At 32.1% G+C, this 14,953-nt stretch overlaps 2 protein-coding genes across 3 annotated transcripts; both read right to left on the bottom strand.

The window, feature by feature from the left end:
* Nucleotides 1-4,405: 4,405 nt before the first annotated feature.
* On the bottom strand, nucleotides 4,406-6,036 carry LOC8284318 (E3 ubiquitin-protein ligase PUB23). Its single transcript, XM_048370075.1, has one exon. The coding sequence runs from the start codon at nucleotides 5,869-5,871 to the stop codon at nucleotides 4,630-4,632; it is 1,242 nt and encodes a 413-aa protein (XP_048226032.1). The 5' UTR covers nucleotides 5,872-6,036; the 3' UTR covers nucleotides 4,406-4,629.
* LOC8284314 (E3 ubiquitin-protein ligase PUB23) lies at nucleotides 4,406-13,135 on the bottom strand. 2 transcript variants are annotated; one of them, XM_048370076.1, is made up of 2 exons: nucleotides 11,692-13,135; nucleotides 4,406-4,606 (listed from the first exon to the last, which is right to left on the bottom strand). In XM_048370076.1, the coding sequence occupies exon 1, from the start codon at nucleotides 12,954-12,956 to the stop codon at nucleotides 11,715-11,717; it is 1,242 nt and encodes a 413-aa protein (XP_048226033.1). In that variant the 5' UTR covers nucleotides 12,957-13,135; the 3' UTR covers nucleotides 4,406-4,606; nucleotides 11,692-11,714. The 2 variants fall into 2 exon arrangements, with proteins under 2 accessions (XP_048226033.1, XP_002524056.2); XM_002524010.4 differs by lacking the exon at nucleotides 4,406-4,606 and adding an exon at nucleotides 4,643-4,751 and having other exon boundaries at nucleotides 11,675-13,132.
* Between the last annotated feature and the right edge of the window lie 1,818 nt (nucleotides 13,136-14,953).

Here is a 14,953-nt window from a genome sequence, read left to right as displayed (position 1 = left end):
TTTTTCCTCAACTTAGACCCAGAGTAGACTGCCTAAATTTAAATTAGACTCCAGGAATCTGTTGGAAATTCGGCAGAACCTCTCCTAAATTACGGACATTTACCCCCTGTAAAACGGGTCAAGGACCTGCCAGAAAACACTTCGGATAATCAATAATTCATTTTAACGGGAGTCGGGTCCCCGAGACTTCACTAATTTCCCGACTCCGCCTCACATCACAAAACACAACCAAGGCACGCCATCCAACAATAAAAATTTTAACACACGATATTTTCTAATATTCAACACAATTCAATAAACATACAATTAAACCAAGAATTCCAAAATCAACGGGCCAGAGAAAATTACTGAGACGCTTGCTTCCAGCCACCGAAGTCCGATCGATAATCCGAATACACCATCGGACTCTAAATGACGCGCTGATGACGATCCCTGCTTCCGATTTTCCGATCCGACCCCCGATCATCCAGTGAGATTTGCAGGCAATCTCGGCCTTCGATTTGCAACGAGGCCCGATCGCCACGAAACCGGTGCCATTGCGAAGCTTAAGCTGAGGAGATTCGGGATACGTCTTCCAATCGTCCATCCTCCGCCGGAGCTCGCCAGAAAAGTTGAAAAACACGGCTGTTACCTACTTCGCCGGAAATCCCTCATCCGGCCACCAAAACCGACGCCGCCACCGCCAAAAGGTAACTCTCTCCAAGGGGAGCCGATTGCTACCGAGATCGGCCGAAAAGGCCGCCGGAAAAGGCCGAAACAACCTCCGGAAGGCGCCTACCCTTGGCATGGCGATTTCGTCGCCTCCAGCTCAATGATGCCCTTGGCGCGCCACCGACCGCCGGCTTCGCCTCCTTCTTCTTCTTCTTCTGCTTCCTCTCTCTCTCCTCTTTCTTTCTTTTCTTTCTTCTCCATATCAACATTAGGCCCTTGAACTTTTTGCCTCTTACCATTTGGTCCCTCAACTTTTAAATTACGACAATTTTACCCTGCAGAATTTCTAATTAACCCCAAACTTTTCTTTAGCCTTTCAATTAAGCCCCTAACTATTTAATTTGGGCCAAATTAGAATTATTAAAAATACTTAATTACATATATACCCCTGGCCGACATATTTATTTACAAAAATACCAAACATACAAATTTTCATTAAACCTCCATAATAATAAAATTATACTTTTAATCCTTATTCCAAAATAAATTTCCAATTTAGTACTAACACACAATTAAATTAAATAACCAATTTGCTAAATATTTTCCAACTTAAAATTAAATACCAAAATTCTTTTATAAAAACACTCTTTACAAATTCTTCCATAATTGTCCAATATATAATTTTATCTTTATATATATATATATATATATATATATATATTTGGGAAAAATTTGAATAACCAAAAATATAATTTATTTCTCAAAGATCCAACTAATTGGGTATAGAAAAATAACTCATTTATTAATTATTATTATTAATATAATCATTATTAAGAGAAAAATTCAAGTATTACAGTATTTCTGCATATTAAAATATTTTTGTGATTGGCATAACCATTCATTATTTATAGATACAACATTCATTAGTTTATTAAAAGTATTCATCATTAATGAACACCATATTTATTTTCAAACAGACATATACAATATAGACATAACATAAATTATCTTTATAATTAGTAAATAGAAAAAAATTAAACTAAAATTATATTACAAGTATTTATATTATGATATAAATTTCTAAAATAAAATTAGTAAATAATAAATATTTAGTATTTAAATATTAAATATTTATATTTAATAATTATAATTTTTTAAAATACACACTATAATTTTAATATTAATGTTAAAAATTTAATACATACATTAGAATTTCGACACATATATTACATCTAGTCCATACTATAATATATATAGTCCAAACCATAATATAATAATGATACGAGAGCGATGATATAAAGCTTTATATTGTAAATGAAAATTAATTGAATGGATCATCTGGTACGGTGCTTGTCTATCAGCCTCTGCGGATATCATGCAATAATTTAATATGTAATTATTTTATTAGATGTGCTTTACTAATAATTAGCCTAATTGATCAGTGAGTTTATTAAATCTTGTTGATCAATTCAGAAATAGATTTATATTAAATTTAGTGTTAATAGAATCTTTCTATACAAAATGAAATGTTAAATAGTTTAGAACACGTAATGTTTCATGTTGTTTTATTTATTTTAAATTATTACATATATAATATCGTCGCATATAAATATAGAATAATATTGTATTGTTTATTTTTTTTGATTTCTAATTTTATCTATTTAATATGGTATTTGATATTATTATAAAATACGTAAACAATAAATTTTTATAAATATATTTACTAAGTCATTTTTAATATTTAAAAATTAAGAAAAAAATTTATAAAAAATTATATACTGTATAATAACAGCCAAGGCAAATATTGATAGAATTTTTATTATTTTTGTAAAAGAACTGAATGACATGGATATTAGCTGGAATGACATGTGTAGCATATGCATGTATGACGTGGTAAAATATATAGATATATTTATAGAAATGGAAATTAAGTGGCATGGCAATCTGCAATACCATGTGCAAGCTGGGTCCATTACTGTGGGAATATATAGTTGGCAAATGCTATTACTATTAGTGACGACAATTCTTTTTTTCCTTTTTTCCTTAATTTTTCTCCTTCCAGCTTGATGGAATGGGAGAAGAGTTTAAATTTCATTTATTAAAAAGATAGGTATGCAAATTGTTGAATTAGCCAATGATAACGGCAATGGCTAAGTCCTAACCTTTTTGTAATCAAAAGAAAAAGAAAAAGAATTTTCTATCACTTCAATATTATATACATTTTAACTTTAATAGTAAATAATTCCAGTTAGATAAAAATTTAAAAAAAATTAACCATAACAATAAATTAAATATTATAAAAATATAATCCTTCCGATTCAATCTTTTCTCCATCTGTTTATTCTCGCCGAACCCTTTCTCTTCTTTGAAATACTAACTATAAAATGAAACAATTCCTATATTCTTTTCTAAATTTGACTAGTAAGTTCCCCATAACAATTCCCATTATTATAATATTTTATTAATTTATTAAAAGTCTAAGTAATATGAATTTCTATTATACGATAAAAATATTTATAAAATAATTAAATATTTTTAACAAATATTATATTATATACTAATTTATTATATATTTTTATATTATATTTTTTATAATAATAATTTATACATGTAATAAAATAATTTTTATTTCTATTAATAAAATAAAAAATAAAAAAACTAAAACCATTAAAGTCAATGCAAATAAAAGTAAAATAAAATATAAAATATAAAGTATAAAATTTCAATTGAATAGATATTCATTTTTATTATAAAAATTATATTTTTGAAAAAATCATCATTTAAAAAATTAATTTGGTAAGTTCGCTAAAAGAAATACCGTAAATAGAACTCCATATAAGATTTTGAAGTGGTACCACATGTTTTGTTCACAAAAAAAGTTCCATACTTATATTCATAACATTTTTTCTTTTGAAATCTAAAAATTAAATTGTTAACTCATTAAATTATTTTCCAACAAAAAAAAACTAATTCCTATAAAATTATTTTTTTAATTAATCAAAAGAAAATAAAAGTGAGAAATAATAATTCTCAATCCCCTCATACTACATAGACGTGTGCTATGTGTGTGTACATGTGGCCATATGGGTACTTTGACAACTGGGCACTGCAAAATATGTGGAAATCCTTACCAAAATTTATTAGGGATAGCAAATTGTATACTTTGACAGCTAGGGCATTGCAAAAAAAAAAAAAAAAAAAAAAAAAAGAGAAAGGAAAAAATCCTAATATATATATATATATCAATCGAGAATAAAGGAAAGGAATATGATCTTTCACAGAGTCCAGCTTTATATTTGTATGCAGATTGCCTCATGTTAGGATATGGGTTCATCTACCTAACTTCCATTTTATTAGTTCAAACTAATAAAATACATATATTATTCAAGAAGGAATCAAATCACTATTTTTTATATATATATTTAAAAAGAACTTGGCATTGATCACCATAGCCAAACTAATTAATTAAAAAGAAAATTTGACCTTTATTCACCTGAAAATTTTGAATAAAAAATGGTTGCAGCCTGTCGATGTTGAATGCATTATGAGCCCCAAATACAAAAACATTTATAGCATTGGATTGATTTATTCTTGTTGATGACTACAGTAATGATAGTTGATTTAAGATTTGTCTTTATTTATTTATTTTATCCGGAGAAACAATGAAATCGGTGGAAGTTAGAACTAAACAAAGACAAATGTCACATGCATATATTGAATATGAACAATGGAGAAGATCAATATTGGCTTGAAGTGACTTGTAAAAGGATCTCAACTTTGTTAACAATCATTAATTTCCTCAAAAATAGAACAAAATACATCTGCCATCAAATATGTATATGAATGGATACAACTTTCGTATCCATGTATGTATCTGTTTTTGCTTATCTAAATGAATTATGTACACACTAATTGGTCAATTACAATTAAGAAGGGGATGGAAACTATGATTTTAAATTGATGCTTTCTTTCTTTGAGTTAAGCTGGATAAGTAAACAGAAGATTTGCAGGTATGCAAGCAGAACTCTTCCAGGCTCTAGCATGCAATTTAAGCACTTCCCTGGCCTTATCTTTGCACTTGCTGCCACAGTCTACTTGGAGCACCAAACACAATTTGGCCACAACACCAATCTGCAACATTTCATGTAAAACAGTAGAAGTCGCTGAGAATTTTGAAATTGATAAAAGAATCCTCACTGCCTTCTCACTTGCCACCTGAGAAACTCTTAATATCTTCTTTGAAACAACTGCTAATCCAGCTCCATGCTTTAACAATTCAGCTCTTCCTTCTGCGCATTGGCATAGCAAATCAAGCACTGCTAGCGCCATTTCGCAAGTTCGTTTCTCTGATGAATCAAGAAGAAGATCGATCAAAGTAGACACTGCTTTCGCCTCGGTTGCTTTAACTTTATTTCTTCCCCATGGACAAAGATTGATGAGCAGCTGCAATGCAGCTTTGGATGCTTGATGGGAGATTTGGTCACTTAAAACTTGAACTATCTCGACGAAAAGTTCAGGTCTCAAACTTACAAGTTGCATCGGATCAGCAACCTCGAGTGCTGATTTCAACAGCAAAACTGCATAAGCTCGAGACTCGTAGTTTCCATTTTGCATCACTCTTGTTAAAGATTGAATGACTTCTCCATTCTTTCCTATAAGATTCCTGAGACCCGATTCGGATAATTGAAGACTATAAAGAATGCTCAAGGCCTCGTCACTTAGTCTTGCAATCTCGATCCCAGCACCATCTAGAGAAGACTCTTCGAACGACAAAGAAGTAAAGTTGTTAACAATGGAAGCCAAGAACTCAACAGCACCAGCAGCCTCCATGCATCTTTTGTTTGTATCGTTGACATTGGCTATGGAACGTAACTTCCTTAAACACTTAAGCTGTTGCTGAGGTGACTTAGCATCTTTGAGAAGCTTAGCGATCTGTTGTTTACTGATGGGAGGTTTAGGGGTGGGGATTCTTTCTACGCCGTGTGAAGCATTAAGGGTGCACCAGGACTGAATCAAACGCATAAGAGTTAAGTTTGGGGTTAAGTCACAATCAGAAATGAGTTGTTTTGTAACTGGACATGTGTGATTCTTGCCTGCGAAGAGCCATTTCTCTATACTCTGGCGATCATAAGTTATACCAGTTGGCACTGTAACTGGATCTGTCATGAGCTGGAGAGAGATGGGGCAGAGAAAGAAAGAAGGGACATCAATATCTTCCATTTGGAAAAACTCTGATGAAAGGGGTGAAGAGGGAGTGATTAGATTTGAAGAAAAGAAACCCAAAAGAGAAAGTTAAGAGAATCTGAGAGGTTGGTTGTGTAGGTGTTGAAGATGCGATGTTTGATTGTTTTTCCTTTTCCGGTTCTTGGAGAAGGCAAAGGAAGAGAGGGTTAGGTTTTATATGAGTTGAGAAGAATGAGAGGCGCATGTTTCTGTTTTCAAAGTCAAAACACGGAAATTACAAGCGTTGAGAGACAGAAGGGTATGACTTTTCTTTGATCTTTTATGACTTTTCTTATGGCATAGAATGGCTGGAGATTATATTAGAATGACAAACTTTACCCAGTAAATAATTGAATGGGTGAATGAAATGAGAGAAAGGTAGGTCAATTTAATTACTTCTTAATAAATATTTTGAGTGTGTTACATTTATATAATAAAGAAATAATATGTATGTCAAATTTATATTTATAATTAATTTGAAGTTACCCTTAGCAATACTTTTTTAGCAAATCTGTTTCCCTAAAAAAATATAATTCTTAAATTTCTTTTTTTGAAAAGAGAGTTTTAACACTGAAAATATTTTTAAGAAAATTTATAGAAGTAACAGTAAAGAGTGAGAACATTTCCATAGGAGTCTTTTACGTTGGCAGAGAAAGTTTGATGGAGAGGAGGTGCCGACAAAGATGGGGTCATAAATTGAGCCATTGGGTGCATTGTCATGGCTGCTGCCTACTCCTTCCTTCACTCCATGCATTCCCCTTTCTACTGCTCTTACCGAGTATTCGATATTTGACCATCTACAGCCAGCTAGTTGTCTTAAGGGTTTAATAGTTTATCCGTTGCTATTATTTTAATTTTTTAATTAAATTTTTAAATTAAATTATTGATATTTGTTATTTATATATAATATATACAAGATTGCAAATTAAATATTTTATTTTTAATGTTTTAAATTAATGTACTTATAAAATAAAATAAAATAAAATACTTCAATTAATATATATTTAATATTACCAGTTTTTAGGTTTAGTAATTATTATATAATTAAAGTTAGTTTATTAGTAGATATAATATTCAAAATATTATTTAAAATATTATTTTTTAAATTAAAATTATTATTTAATTAGAAAATTAATTTATCGATATAATATTAAAATATAACTGATATATTATTTTTTAAAATAAAATTAGATCATATCTATTTAAAAAATTAATCTATTAATTAAAATATAATTTATTATGATTAAAATCAGTGCTTAGTTAGAAATGTAATTTATTAACAATCAATTACTAGAAAAAATCACAAAATTTTCATATATAAAAAATAAGTATACATGACAAAATAAAAGTTTTATATGTCAAAATATAAACACACATGTCAAAAAAAAATTTAAGTATCAAAATTTTAAAGAAGCCATGGATGATGAATCCAAGCAGCAATGGATTGAAGCCATGTAAGATGAGATGAAGTGCTTGCATGACAATAAGACATTTGAGCTGGTGAAGTTGCCAAAATCCAAGAAGGCTTTGAAAAATAAATGGGTGTTCAGAATTAAGCATGAAGAACGCAGTACCCATATGAGACTCAAAACCAGACCAGTTGTTAAGGATTCAGCCAAAGAAAACGAATTGACTTCCTACGTGGAGATTTGGAAGAAGAAATATACATGCAGCAGCTAGAAGATTTCCAGCAAAAGGGAAAATAGGACTATATTTGCAAACTGAAGAAAAGCCTATACGGCTTAAAAATAGGCATCGAGACAATGGTACAAGAAGTTTGAGTCTTTTACGGGGGAGTAAGGCTATAAGAAAACTACTTTAGACCATTGTATTTTTGTGCATAAACACTCTGATAATGATTTCATTATTCTTTTGCTCTATGTAGTTGATTTGTTAATTGTTGGCCGAAATATTTCTAGAATTGAAAGCTTGAAAAAACAGTTGAGCAAATATTTTGCCATGAAAGACTTGGGAACAGCAAAGTATATTCTTGGCATAAAGATTATCAGAGACAAAGGTGGCAAAAAATTATGGTTTTCACAATAAAAGTACATTAAAAAAGAGTACTTTAAAGATTTAATATGGACAAGGCTAAAACGATTAGTTGTCTTCTTGCTAATCACTTTAAGCTAAGTATTAAACAGAGCCCTTCTATAGATAAAGAGAAGGAAGAAGTGGAAAAGATACCATATGCTTCAGCAGTCGGAAGTTTGACGTATGTCATGGTGTGTACACGGCCAGATATTGGTCATGCAGTTGGAATAGTAAGTAGGTTTCTTTCAAATCCTAGAAAAGAATATTGGGCTAGAGTTAAATGGATTTTCAGGTATCTTCAGGGTACTTCAATTGGATGCTTATGTTTTGGAGACATCAAATCAGTATTGATTGGTTACATAGATGCAAATATGGTCGGCGATGTGGACTCAAGAAGAAGTAATTCAGGGTACCTGATTACATTTGCAGGGAGAGATGTGTCATGACAGTCAAAATTACAGAAATGTGTTGCACTCTTCACTGTTGAAGTGGAGTTTATAGCAGCAATAAAAGCGTGTAAGGAGTTGCTATGGATGAAGAAGTTCTTAAATGAACTTGGTCTTCCGCAGGACAGATACCGGCTAATTTGTGATAGCTAGAGTGTTATTCACCTTGGGAAGAATTCCTACTTTCATTGAAGATCAAAGCATATTGATGTGAGATATCATTGAATTAGGGATGTGCTAGAGAGGAGCTATTACAGCTTGAAAAGATTCATACTGATGAGAATGGATCAGACATGTTAATAAGAATTCTACCCAGAGAGAAGCTCGAGTTCTGTTGAGATGCTGCGGGGATGATGGAGTCCTTAATATAGTCGGGAAGGGGAGATTTGTTAGATTTGAGTTCTATTTTATTGAGGGCTTACCAAATCTAATTACAAAAGAAATAAAAAAAATTATGGCCATAACAGTGGCTAGAGACGTGGCCTTATAAAAGGCCAAATTTTAGTGCTTAGGGAGCAAGCACTCTTGCCTATATAAAGGCAAGAAGTGCATGCTCTGCATGCAGGCAGGCAAGCAAGCAAGCCAAAGAAACAAAAATTCCTTTGATAATTTAAGTGTTGTGAGAGAGTGAGTGTGAGAAAAGTTTTCTAAAAAAGGAGAGTGACAAAAATAGTAAGGAAAAATAGTTGGGGTTTTAGGAAACACCTTGAGTGCCATAATTTTTAGGTTTATCTCACTTGTTGTACTAATTCTAGAAAATTATCTAGAGAAAACTCTCTCATTGTACCTACTATTTTAATAGTGGAAGAAAATTATTCAAAATTTGTCCCATAGATGTGGCTCAAATCAAAGGGTGAACCACATTAAATTACTCATGTCCTTTTTGTTGATTATCTTTATATGTTATTTATATTATGCCCAACATTGATGGAGCAGTAAATTACAATTTTGCAGAAAGAACGTTTCATTTGGTGGCACTACGCCACATATAGAATTTATAAGTATCTTTTGATGAGACCGATTGCTTGAATATCATATTAAATCTCTTTTTTCTTTTCACCACTCCTATAAAGAGAATTTTCAACACCCTTATAATGGTAGACCATAGAACTTCTATAAAAGAAAAACTTAACAGTCCAGATAACCATACAACTCCTCAATAAAATACTAATATTTATTTATTAAAACTAACTAATAGAAAATAAAAAGAAAATGAGGCTATTGGCAATCTAAAAATGATCAATGAGCCAAAAGATGAACAAAAAGAAATTAGGAAGAAAGAGGAGAAGCACATACACAAGCATTCTTTTATTTTTCTGAAAAAGAATATTGCATTAAAATAACAAGTCAACAACTAATACATCAGAAATTAAAATTAGAGAACTATGCAACCAAGTAATAGGCTCTTTCAAGAACCAACAACTTTCGGGCCAAGGAGTGAACTACACAATTTGCAGAACGTCGCACAAAGAAGAACCTAAAGTCTATGAAATCAGAAATAGAATCTAAACCAATCCATAGCTAGAAGTATCAGTTCCTTGTTGTTGTTGCAAGGATTGGTAAACAACCAATGCATCCATTTCCAAAACAACAACATTCCAACCTATTGCTTGACCTGACTTAAAGCTTCACGCACTCCCATTGCCTCAACAACTCTAACTTCAAAACAACCATTGAGTGACAGAGCTCTAGCTGCAATAATAGAACCACTACCATCCCGAGCAATCATTCCCTAACCTATATTGTTCTCTCGGCCAAAGATTACAGCATCAACATTAACTTTTAACTAATAATAGGAAAGCTCAAACCAAATAATCGACACAAGAGTTAATCCCATCACAAGACTGATTGCTAGAGAAGAACGTAGTAATCTGAGCCACCTGCTAGCTGAATAAATAAAAGCCCACAAAATTTACCACTTGACCAGCAGGGAAAGAGTTTGAGTTCCAGACTTTATCATTCATCGCCCTCCAAACAGCCTAACAAATCATCAAAACCAGAGACATCTCCTCATCACTTAATCTGTTGAACAAGTTAGAAATCCAGTCAAAGAAAGAAGGGGCATGCGATTGAATTCCAATAAAAGAAAGGGACCAACAAGCAAGAGGAAAAGCACAAGTGATAAGAAAATGAACGACTGATTCACTAGCACGATTACAAAGAGAACACGAGGGATTAACATTAATATATCTGGCATTGAGGATATCAGCTGTAGGTATATACCTTGAAGCAGCTCTCCAAACCATATTCTTCACTTTTGGAGGAATTTTCAGTCGCCATTACTTCCTCCAAACTTGAGAAGAATGCAAACTATTAACAGCTCGGAACTAACCCACACTAGCCTTATAATAGCTTCTAACAGTGCACAGGCCCTTAGAGTTCATCGTCCTTATACCTCTAGAAGTGCCCCCTCCCAATCTCCACCAAAAGGAGTTCATCGTCCTTTCTAGTTCAGCACAAAGGTCATTGTTTCCAAAGGAATCTCTTTACCCACCCTAGACAAATATTTCTTTCTCCAACCAAGAAAACGATGCCAATCCTTGTCTTTAATAAAAGAGAAGAGGCAGACTTGCCTCTTATTCCTGCCAATAAGAGAAGGAAGCCCAATATACATCTCATGACCACCATCACGGATAATACCCAACCCAAACCGAATATAAGATCTAATAACCTCACCAACATTACTGCTGAAATAAAGAGAAGATTTCTGCTTATTAGTACCCTGACCGGATGCCTTCTCATAACCAGCAAGCACATCTTTTATCTCTCTACAATCAGCCTGGTTGGCCTTAAAGAAAAGACGCATCCTTGATGTTCTTGGCTCTAAATTAGACGTGGTCCTATGCTTTCCTGCGAGGATATTCTTGGCTAAAAGAAAATATAATTCATTGCATAAGTTGAACGTATTTCCTTTAAGTGGTAGATGCTAAACATATTTTCCGTTTAGTGGTAGTTCTAGTTTAATCTTTTCATACTAATATCAAAGAAAAGGATAAAAAAAACCCATCTCCAAAGTATAAAATGAATATCATAAAACTAAGATTCAGAGACTTGTTAAAAATGAAATTGATAGGAGTTAGAATAAAATAGAGACTGCTGTCACATATATAAGAACAAAATTGAAAAAGATCAATATTGGCTTCAAGTGACTTGTATTTGTAAAAAGATCTCAACTTTGTTGATAATCATTAATTTCCTCCAAAATAGAAAAAACTACATCTTCCATCAAATGTATACGAATGGATACAAATTTTGTATCCATGTATGTATTTTTTGCTTATCTATAGGAATTATGTACATACTAATTGGCCAATTACAATTCAGAAAGTATGGGTCTAATTGATGCTTTCTTTCTGACAGTTAAGCTGGATAAGAAGATAGAAGATTTGCAGGTATGCAAGGAGAATTCTTCCAGGCTCTAGCATGCAATTTAAGCACTTCCCTGGCCTTATCTTTGCCCTTGCTGCCACAGTCTACTTGGAGCACCAAACACAATTTGGCCACAACACCAATCTGCAACATTTCATGTAAAACAGTAGAAGTTGCTGAGAATTTTGAAATTGATAAAAGAATCCTCACTGCCTTCTCACTTGCCACCTGAGAAACTCTTAATATCTTCTTTGAAACAACTGCTAATCCAGCTCCGTGCTTTAACAATTCAGCTCTTCCTTCTGCGCATTGGCATAGCAAATCAAGCACTGCTAGCGCCATTTCGCAAGTCCGTTTCTCTGATGAATCAAGAAGAAGATCGATCAAAGTAGACACTGCTTTCGCCTCGGTTGCTTTGAGTCTACTTCTTCCCCATGGACAAAGATTGATGAGCAGCTGCAATGCAGCTTTGGATGCTTGATGGGAGATTTGGTCACTTAAAACTTGAACTATCTCGACGAAAAGTTCAGGTCTCAAACTTACAAGTTGCATCGGATCAGCAACCTCGAGTGCTGATTTCAACAGCAAAACTGCATAAGCTCGAGACTCGTAGTTTCCATTTTGCATCACTCTTGTTAAAGATTGAATGACTTCTCCATTCTTTCCTATAAGATTCCTGAGACCCGATTCGGATAATTGAAGACTATAAAGAATGCTCAAGGCCTCGTCACTTAGTCTTGCAATCTCGATCCCAGCACCATCTAGAGAAGACTCTTCGAACGACAAAGAAGTAAAGTTGTTAACAATGGAAGCCAAGAACTCAACAGCACCAGCAGCCTCCATGCATCTTTTGTTTGTATCGTTGACATTGGCTATGGAACGTAACTTCCTTAAACACTTAAGCTGTTGCTGAGGTGACTTAGCATCTTTGAGAAGCTTAGCCATCTGTTGTTTACTGATGGGAGGTTTAGGGGTGGGGATTCTTTCTACGCCGTGTGAAGCATTAAGGGTGCACCAGGACTGAATCAAACGCATAAGAGTTAAGTTTGGGGTTAAGTCACAATCAGAAATGAGTTGTTTTGTAACTGGACATGTGTGATTCTTGCCTGCGAAGAGCCATTTCTCTATACTCTGGCGATCATAAGTTATACCAGTTGGCACTGTAACTGGATCTGTCATGAGCTGGAGAGAGATGGGGCAGAGAAAGAAAGAAGGGACATCAATATCTTCCATTTGAAATAACTCTGATGAAAGGGGTGAAGAAGAAGTGATTAAACTTCAAGAAAAGAAACCCAAAAGAGAAAGTTGAGAGGTTGGTTTTGTGGGTGTTTATGTTAGAAAGTGTTTGATATATTTTGTTTTATTTTCTTGGTTCATTGAGAAGGCAAGGGAAGAGTTAGGTTATATATGAGTTGAGGATGTGTATGTTTTCAAAGTCAAAACACGGAAATACAAGCGTTGAGAGACAGAAGGGTATGACTTTTCTAATGGCATTGAGAAAAGTAGATTAGATAAAGATTAGAATGACAAACTTTACCAAGTCTTTAAGTAATGAAAGATATATATTAGTAGTAGTAGCAGTAGCAGTAGCAGTATAAAGGGTATATACTATTTTTGACTTTTCTGTATCCAGAACTTCAATAATTAATATATATATATCTCATGTTTTAAAAGTGTGGGTTTTAAATTGGTAGCTAGCTAAGTTGTGATGGAGAAGAAGAGGTGCCGACAAAAAATGGGGTTCTTCACTCAATACTTTCTAATTTATACTCTTCGGTTTCGAGGTTTGACCATCAATGGGTACATTAACCATGTCTCTCTTCTCTGCACATTCATTTCCACCTTTGACATTCACTTATCCTTCTCATGGATCAACTGGACGTTTCAATTTTATCATTTTCAGATATGTGTGATGACTATTATTAGAATAAAATAAAAAAGTAAAAAAGAAATCTTATAATTTTATTTTTTTTAACAATATTAAGTGTGCATTTTTATTTCAGATAAAAATATTTGATTATAAATCATCACAAATAATATTTCATCGCTACAAAATTTAATTTATAAGAATTTAACCAGATTAATTTTAGTCATTATTATTATTATGTTATTCATGTATGATAATATGATTTTAGAGCTTAATAAATTTTAGTATTTTATTATTTAATCATTAGGTCATAATAAAAAAATTATTTAATAAAATCGATTTAGTGGTCAAATAATAAAATTAAACGTTGTTAAATTTTAAACTCGTATTATCATATATAAACGGCATTAATAATGATATGCCGTGTTTCATGATTTATATGATTGGTTTAAATTTAGCAATGAACATATTTAATTGGACATGGACAATAAAGTAATTTTGGTATAGAGATTCTTAGGTAATAAGATTAGTAACTTAATTAGATTTTTTTAATAGGTTTAGGTTCCAATGGGAACACGTTATAGATGCATTATGAGAGCACAAATGTTATTGATTATAATTTGGAATTTGATAATGTGATGTAAGTGGGATTTTTTAATGGAGAAAAAACACTAATTGATTAAACTTCTAAGCTGTGTAAATGCTCCAAATCACAACTCTTAAGAACTTATAAGATTTTAATAAAGCAATAATCTATCGAAATATAATATTGGGGTTAAGTGTCATACAAATGTTTTTGTGTTCTCACTGATTAATAAATAAAACTCACATTATATATTTAATAGAAGTCGCAAATATTTAAAAAGACAGTATTATTTATTGCTTTTTATCTTAAACCAAAAATAGGATTTTCTTTTTTCAAGCAATATAGATTTCTTTTTCTTTCAAATTTTTCTGAGTTTTAAAACTAAAATAGCCTAACTTTAATGAAAATTCTAATTATAAAAGAAATTGAAATTAATTCATTAATAGCCTGAGTTATCTCTATTTATAATCGTAATAATAATAATAATAATATTCCTGAATCAAAAGTAATTCCTAATCCTATAATACAACAAATAGTAATAAATATAAACTATAAAGACAGGTAAACTAGAATAATATTTCAATGGATTTGATAGTTCGGTCCAAACCGCATTTTATATTCTTATCTATGATAGAAAAATAAATAATGTTTTTACAATTAAGTATTTACTTATCTTGTGATAATATTTTATTAATAAACAATCCTCTTTGTTTATATTTTCTTTTACCCTTTTGACTTGCAAATAAATTGTATCCATATATAAGCATGTGGCTGGTG

The sequence above is a fragment of the Ricinus communis genome, chromosome 10 (genome assembly GCF_019578655.1).
Source record: "Ricinus communis isolate WT05 ecotype wild-type chromosome 10, ASM1957865v1, whole genome shotgun sequence".
In the NCBI taxonomy this organism is placed as follows: Eukaryota; Viridiplantae; Streptophyta; class Magnoliopsida; order Malpighiales; family Euphorbiaceae; genus Ricinus; species Ricinus communis.
The sequence above is the reverse complement of the archived record's forward strand: the minus strand, read 5'-3'. Positions and strand labels throughout refer to the sequence as shown.